This window comes from Lutzomyia longipalpis, chromosome 2, assembly GCF_024334085.1.
Source record: "Lutzomyia longipalpis isolate SR_M1_2022 chromosome 2, ASM2433408v1".
NCBI classification, from domain to species: Eukaryota; Metazoa; Arthropoda; class Insecta; order Diptera; family Psychodidae; genus Lutzomyia; species Lutzomyia longipalpis.
Window position 1 is genome coordinate 23062337 of NC_074708.1, and position 8965 is coordinate 23071301.

The following is an 8965-nucleotide window of genomic DNA, read 5'->3' on the forward strand; positions in this document are numbered from 1 at the left end:
TAACTTCACAGGGCTTGTAATCTCTTCTCCAGTCTTCTCAACACTTTCCTCCGATTCTTCTTGTTCAACTGTTTCATCAACAAATTCTTCAACTCCTTCGAGCACTTGATCATCGAACTCCTCTTTAATTTCCTCAAATTGCTCAACCTTTTCTTCACAATCATCATTTTCACCAACTTCTTCGAAGGCTTCATCATCATCATCAGATTCTCCATCTTCACAATTATTTTGAATCTCCATAACGATCTCATCTACTTTCTCACATACCTCATCATCTGATTCTTCTTCAACGTCATCGTCTTCATCCACAGAACCTTCGTCTTCATCCTCATAATCTTCATCTTCTTCGCTCTCGGTCTCATCATCCTCTTCGTCAGAATCATCATACTCTTCTTCTTCATCGTCACTAGGCACTGCACAACTTTCCTCGCGTTTAAACTCCTCCACAAGTCCTTTCCTCAATGCTCTCCAGTTGGTCAGGCCTCTCGTGCAACTCAAAAACATCCTCGCCGTACTCTTCATTAACTTTCGGCAATACACAAATTTCTGGATCTCGTCCCATCGCTGCTTCTTTGCCAAGTTCTCGAACTTCTGCAGCCACTCAACAAAATTCTCATGGCGTTCACCATTAAATCTTCCCACGGCGTCTTCAATTTCGTCAAATGTTAACGTCTTCACCATCTTGATGCGTCTCTTCAGCGTCTAAGATCTTGAGCTGGTGAAATTCTTCCTTCAGCGTCTCGGCGTCTATCGTCTCAGCGTCTAATTCCTCCAGAAGAATCTCCGTCGTGCGCTCATTCACTCGTCACACATCACAACAACTTCACAGCACCTCTATCTACCTATCAGAGCCTCTCTCCCGGCTGAGCCCCCAAAATTGTAGAATAGTTTATTAATGGTAAAGAGGTTGATGGTACATGAGGTGATTTTTCCTTCGTCACAAATTTTCACGGCTTCTCTGCACTTGTCGTCTACTCTCTCTCTGATGTTCAAACACACTCTACTACGATTTTGCATCCAAATTCTAATATTCCCACATATATAGTAGAATTCCCGATGGTGGTGGGAAAGTCCCCTCTTCCGTCACACCTCGGTGGTAGCATGACTTGTCGTGAGATGGCCCCGGAAAAAATTCAACGAGTGCGACAGAGACACCGTGTGCTGGGGCAGGAGGAAAAAACACACACACGGAGGGGTGGAGAATTGAGAGTATCGTCGTACAGACGAAATAATAAATTGACCAGAGAGAAAAAGTTCTGTCAGATCAAAAGCAACCATCCAGTTCGATCTCAGACTTGGTTTGCTGCGGACCGCGCGCGCGTCATGTGCACAGGAGCATTGTAGAAAGAGCGGTGCATTTTCTTACAAGGAACACGCACGTTTTCTTATTATTTTTTTTCGTCCAATACATAACGAGACTTTCGACGCGCAGTTGCTATATATTTTGTGTTATTGCACATAACAATTGAGATTTGATTTAAAAAAAATAAATCTTATAAACTGTGACTGAGGGATCTATATCCCTGGATTATTAATTTCATTTGTGCTTCAATATAAAAATCAGAATAGATTAATAGAGAATATGATTCTGAGATACAAGTGACTTGATATTTGAAAGAAAAAAAAAGAGGAAAAAGATTTTAAGGAGAGGAACAGCAAACAACAAAGTAGTGTGTTGCAGTGTGATTAAGTGTTGAGATTTTATAATCAATGCATCTACCCAACAATCAGTGCCAGAGTCCACCAATGCCTGCAACAGTGAATGATATGTTCTCCAATGTGCACGAAGTGTTGCAGGAGTATCATGGTGAATTGGTCCAAACTGGATCACCAGCTGTTCTATGTTCTGCCCTCCCAACGCACTGGCGCAGCAATAAGAGTCTGCCGTGTGCATTTAAAGTCGTTGCCCTCGATGATGTCCAAGATGGTACCATAGTGTCCATCAAAGCGGGCAATGATGAGAATTACTGTGCCGAATTGCGAAATCACACGGCTGTGATGAAAAATCAAGTGGCTAAATTCAATGACCTACGCTTTGTAGGACGTAGCGGTCGGGGGAAGTCATTCTCAATCACAATCATCATAAGTTCTTACCCATCGCAAATTGCTACATACACTAAAGCCATCAAAGTCACCGTTGATGGACCCAGAGAGCCCCGATCGAAGCAAAGTGAGTTCATCATTTATTTTTTAATCTCCCCACAGATCCTTTGACCCTCCTAATCCAATCTTACACCTCACTTGACCCATAAAACTCAACAACAAAATTCTACTTGCCCCATGATAAAGATTAATCTGATCCCACCTCAAAATCCACCTACAAAGCAGATTTAGGAAAACAGAAACTAATTCCAAAAGGATCACCAACACCATATAGCCAGCCACTGTAGTGATCGTAATCGTAAAAAAAGCGTGGTGGCGCCAATTTGGAAGCACCATCGAGCATGCTTCTTCCCCCACGTTTATACATTTCTCCCAAAAATATCCCAACACTTTGACTTTCTTAGTACATGCAACTAGGTATCTTTCCTTGTCTCCCAATTCGCCGCAATATTTACCCCCGAGGGCGCAGTTAAATGTTAATTGCGCACGTTGTTTGTTATTTCATGGGATTATTTGCCGCCGTTTAACACTTTTACGGCATCTTTGGTATGCCTTACTCTCCTCCCAAGAAATTTAACAGCACGTCTCTATTTTCACCTCACGGTGAAACCCTCAAACCCGCCGTCGCCGTCTGCCGCCTGACGCGTCGATGTCAAGACGCGGCAGCATCTTCAAGACTCTGCGCCGAAATGCGCAATCCATCAATTAAAATGGATACCGAAGGAGACCCTAAAACGATCACTCCCCCTACTCGGTGTAAGCGGGATCGAGTGAAACATAAGCACTGAAATTTGTTCCCATAGTTTTATCAGCAGTGTGTTTACATAAACACCCTGGCTCATCCCAATATGGTCTTATCCTACGCTCCTTCCCACACCCATATTGTTGAGCACGATAATTACAGCCTTTGGTAATTGACACACAGGAAAAAAAATACAAACACATTTCACAATAATTATATTTTTCATAAGCCACCACTAAAAAGAGCCTTTGATGCCTTTTTACACATCTCACACCCGAAATGCGCGGGAATTATTATATGTATCATGTGATGTTTATAATATGGGAAATAATTAACTCTTTGTACGCAAATGTGAGGAAGAGAGCGGCAAATTTCCAAAGAAAATTCCCCTCTTGGTGTCTTCATCACCACAGACTTTTCTATAATATTTTCCACGAATGTTTATTTGTAGTATAGCCATCATTGCTGCCGCATTGAAGATCGTTTCTTTCATGTAAAATCCCATGTAGATCACAAATTTTTTTGAAATGTTCCGCAATGTGTTGATTTATCCCCGGACTATCTACAAATTAAATTCATTCAAAAAGTATCAGCAAAATAAGAAGATATATTGGAGCTTCAAATAACCGATAACACGGATAAACTGAAATCGGAAAGACTGACTTAAAATTTCTGATTGGAATTATTCTGCAAATAAGAGATGGCCTAAAAAAAACTTTAATAAAACAAAAATAACCCAAAAATTAATTTTAATATTTAATGATGATTAAAATATTACTAACAATGATGAAAAAAAAATTTATAACTTTTTTGTCACTTAATGAGAATGTACACTGTAAATCAGATTTTCGTTATCATTACTAAAACTGAGTTTTCTGTTATAACTACTAAAATTTTTAGTAAATGTTCCATTACTACAGACTTTAGTAGCAGTTTACTAAAAATTGGAATTACAGTGTAAGATATTTTTAGTTTCATGACTTCATCATCATCATCAAAAAAGTCATCAAGTTTTACAAATTATATGAATTAACCCTTTTATGACCAATGAATTTTCTTTAGTCGAATTTTCTAAATAGATAAAAACATTTCAAGGTAAAGAAGTCGGAATAAAATCAAATTAATTTTTCGGTTTATCACTCTGTTATTTCTCTGTGTGTTATTATTGGAAACATTTTCAACTGATTTTTTGAGATAAGTTAATTTAAATAATAAAAGAATAAATTTAAAAAAAAATGAATATGTCTGAAAAGTAACTTTAATTTTCATTACCATCCAAATTTTATTATCCCTAAAACCAATCCAAGTACAAAGAAAGTTCACACAAATTGACGTACATCGATCCATTGATATGTAGCTATTTATTATAATTTTCGAATAATTTTCACATCCATCTTACATCAAATTCTATAAACAAATAATCTTTCATCTCACAATCATTAATCGTTGGTTTATTTATTTATTCTAGGCTATGGCTATGGTCATCCTGGTGGTTTCAATCCGTTCATACTGAATCCGGGCTGGCTGGATGCTGCTTACATGTACGCATGGCCCGATTATTTTCGCCATCAGACACATCATTCAGCGCTCGTAGCCAAAGGTAAAATTTGTCCCACTAATCACTGATAGTGAATGAGGTGCACTTTAGCATGAATGAGCAAAATGAGAGTCTATGAGAATTTTCGAAAATACGGGGTGAGTGGAAAGTGTGGAAATTGCAATGAAAGAGCGCACCCCCTTCTCTGAAGTATCCCCACACTATTAATTAGTTGGAAAATTCACCGTCAATAATTATGCATTAAAAAAGGATTCCACCAATATCCATTCAATCATTTAAATTTTAATCCAAATTTGCGTGCAGTCGATTTGGCGATACAGTGCATGTTTGTCCCTATTAATGTGTTTTGGAGGGCGTTCAAAGTGGTGCGGAGAGCTTTAAAACATAGTTAATCAATAAAATATGTACGAGGCACACAATTTTCATGTTCATGCTCTTCTATGCAAAAAAGAGACTCAATTTCATTTTATATGTACCAAGTTTTCCTCAAATATTCATTGCACCTCTCTGAATGAATAAATAAATAAATAAAAATAACATACGCGATAGACATCAAAAAGCGGCAACTCTTTGAGAGAAAATCTCCATTCTTCATTGTCAAATAATGTACAAAAAATGTATATACACGAATTTCAACCCTAGTTAATTTCCAACCCGGTTGTATTTGTTTTTGGTGGAAAAAAAAAACAAAAAAAATCACCCCCACAGGACCATCAATTCACAACACTTGGCTACGTTTAGAAGGTTTAGAGGCCAAAAATTGTCAGGATTGTGTGATTTAGCCCTTTTCCACGACCATGGATTTACTGACGTTCTGTGAATGCGTGTGTGGCTTTAGTCTCCAATGCCCCCAGAGTGATTTTTTCTCAACCCCACCTATCAATTATAGTCCTAGTCATGGATGTTGCTCCATAAAAAAAAACAAACCCAGAAACTCACACAAATATGAATGGGACAATGCGGTGTAGAATAGCCACGAGAATAATTCATGGGAGTGAACATGGGAAATATAGTCTTTTCCATTTTGTCACATACTGAATTGCGTGAGCTTTTCCTGCATATGGCTGATTGAAGGGAAATGTAAAATAAAATTCAAACAACATTTAATAACTAAAATTCAATAAGAAAATTCTCTTTATATTATCAAAAAGCTAAGTATTTTTCAAATAGAACTAAAAGTGAATTTGCAACAACAAAAATCAGGGAAAAATTGAGACTGTTTAGAAGTGATTGATACTCAATATATAGAGCTTGAAAGCAAATCAAGTCCTGTGTGATGGGATATCATCCTTTATGACTAATCCGATGAGAGGATGTGGAAGCTTTCTACCAAAGATCCCAATCGAGGGAAGCACCGATTTTTTTTTTTAACGACCCATATGGCATACTTTATTTCCTATCCACATGTACATAGGGATATTTAATAAAACTCACACATAACAACACTTCAATACAGCACATAAGACAGTCCACCTTTGCTTCCTGCCATACAATTCACCTCCCAGAACACTACACTCTGGATCCAGCCTCCCATCTAGACGAGAGGTCAGTGGCATCACTTCTTTTGAGACGCTTGTAGATCTTCCGATCCAGCAGGGATTTCGCTAGTTTGTTGGGATGCTCGCAGATTTTCTTTTTGTACTTCTTGCACATTTTAGTGATCTCCTCCGGAATTGTCGCGACGCCAAGGTCTCTGTGGATAATTTCATTTCGAACGTACCACGGGGCGTGGGATATGCTTCTGAGAATTTTTGACTGGAGATGGCGGTGGGGTGGGTTCTTTTATCCTGACAAGTGTATGACTGTCGGTTGGAATAAAATCACCAGTGTGAGGATTTCTGTGTGATATGTCACTGAGTAACCATCATTTGGAATTCCTTTTGATGGTTCTACCGTGGAAAATATGTATCACTTTTCCTTTGCGTCGCTTACCCATATTTTTTTTCCTCTATACCATTCCAGGTTCTCCAACACTACCACCTAATGCGTCGACTGTGCTACCACCAACGACAGTTGGATCGGAATTTTTGCCACTCAGCGCACCGGGTGGTGGCAATGGCCAACCCCCTGCCCTACCTCCAACACCCCCAAGTGGGAATGGACTCCTTCCACCACCGACAGCTGCCTATCTGCCCCAGTTTCCCTTCCCAATGGCACCAGAGCTTTTACCCAAGAATCCCTTCCTGCCCTATGACTTTGCCGCCCTCAGGGCTGCTCATCAGCGCACTCTGCAACAGGCCAGCAATCCCGTAGGAGCTTCTCTTGCATCAGTACCTGTCGGTGACCACGTGAGACTCTCACCGGCCTCATCACGCCCATCATCCTCGAGTCCACCGTCGTCCCAGGAAGCCACAGCCAAAGTAAACTCGTCCCTCGATCTCAACTCCAATCACGACCAATCTTCCGACGATTCCGACGATGAACCCATTGACGTGGTAAAATCCGCCTTTGTACCCATCCTGAGACCAAAGCAGGAGCACATCTCAGCCTCAACTCCAGACTCCATTGCCCCGGACGCTGTATCACCCAGGCAACAATCATCCACCCCTTCACCCCAAGGAAGACAAAAGTGTGAACTGAAAGCCGTCTCCAGTCGCAAGCATGTCCTTCATGAAATTGCCCCATCAGCTACAGGACCTCGGTCGACATCCCCCGATACAACAAAAATTAAATCCGCCACAATTCCCGCACAAATAACAGTCTGGCGGCCATATTGAGGACCGGATAAGCACCCCTGGCTGGCCCTCCTTTTCCGGGCCAACGGGCACAATCTCTCGTGATAGTAACATTTAAGGATAAAACTCACAATCTCTTCTATAAGCTTAACTACAATTTCGGTGGCATAACACACAATTGCAAAAGGATTCTGAAGATAAAAAAATATCGGACTTTTGTGGAGTGGCATAGAGTGAACGTGGAAATTTAGTGAAAATGTAAAGTGTAAATATTAAATTTATATAAGAAAAATGTTATATAGAAATGAATGAAAATAAGAAAACAAAACATAATAATAAATTATATTCTATTTTATAATTTACTTTTTAATTTCGTTCCAAATTGTTAAACATTGAGATTATGTTGGAAATATGTTTTCTTTATTTTTACCATATTTTCAGTGGACTAGCATTCTTCCGAAATGAAAAAAAGGTAAGTATTTTTACTCATGAAAAATCAAAAAATTAATCCACTTATTTCTATTGTATGTACAGAGTTAGTACGTACCTCGATTTGCAAGTTTATAGATGAGGTTTTTGAATTTTAGAAATTCCTAAAATAAAATTTTAAAAATTCCCCGAACAATTTTTCCTCTTATATCTGCATTACAATAAATTTAGGCTTCTTTGACATTAAAAAAATATATCTGCAGTATAAAAATCACAACAAATCAATAATTATTCGTTTGTGGTGTTGAACTTTTGGCACCACTTCAAACCGCGACAAATCGACCCAATATATCCCCCATAAGAACTATATTTTTCGGTGGTTTTATTCAAAGCCATTTCCCGACAGCCCCCTCAACAAGCCTCCCCTCAGACCACTCGACACCGTCAACATGAACCCCCTCTTCGCTTCACCCAACTTTTCAACCATTCCCAATGCCAATTCGCGCCAAATATATTTACGATATTTGTCTCTCTCGCTATACATTTTTCTCCCGGCATGTTTCGTGTGTCGGAACAAAAAAAATTGCCATTTTCCATGTGGTGAAGGCATGGCGGTGGAAAAACTGCATTCGTTCAACTTTGTGGGCGCAAAATTTAAATTTGCGTGTGACGGCTCCAATGGATTGGGTGGTGTCTTGGTTGTGGGTATGAGTTGGGGGCAGGGTCACAGTGTGTGGTGCTTCCAAACGTCGATACTGCATGGCACTAAAAAATTATTATACTCGTTGGTCGATTTCAAACACTATACCCCTATAGAGAAAAAAAAACGCGAATTCAATGCACATTGGCGGTTGAATCGGTTTGAACTCGAAACAGCAAGAGGCACATTTTGTATATGTGCATATATATTTTCACCACCAACCACCCCCAACCCATTGCCAGTTATCTCCACACCGCACTGACAAACCACCACCTCGAAAAAATGCAGCATCACACGTTTCGTGTGTATTGTGAGTTATAAAATGAAGAATCAACGGATATATGAGCATGTACATTGCACTAGGTTTAAACTTTTTTTTTATATCTCCCACTCGTGTGCATTTTTTATCAGAATTGTGTTTTCACCCCACATCCCTCCACACAACCCGCGTCACCACGAAAAAGTACCCCATTGAATTTTACCAATATACCCCGTTGTTGGGATTCGTTTGTTGGTTATATTCATTTTCATTTTCCACCAACTAAAATCCACCGCCACCTCTGCGCCTACCACCCCCACGTATAGAGCATATATAGTGAAAAAAAAATATCCCGCATCAGGGAGGCAAAATATAGGATGGAGAATTGCCGAGGATCCACTGAATGCAATTATATTCAAAACATACAATGGAGGAGGCTTCATTGCATTGAAGATTCAATGATAAATACAAAAGCGTTGGCTCTCCGCATTTGGGGAAA

General features: G+C 39.5%; 1 protein-coding gene across 1 annotated transcript; it reads left to right on the plus strand.

Moving 5' to 3' along the window:
• Nucleotides 1-1261: 1261 nt before the first annotated feature.
• On the plus strand, nt 1262-7421 carry LOC129789674 (segmentation protein Runt). Its single transcript, XM_055826673.1, has 3 exons — nt 1262-2170; nt 4314-4445; nt 6366-7421. The coding sequence occupies exons 1-3, from the start codon at nt 1711-1713 to the stop codon at nt 7118-7120; spliced, it is 1347 nt and encodes a 448-aa protein (XP_055682648.1). The 5' UTR covers nt 1262-1710; the 3' UTR covers nt 7121-7421.
• The last annotated feature ends 1544 nt before the right edge of the window (nt 7422-8965 follow it).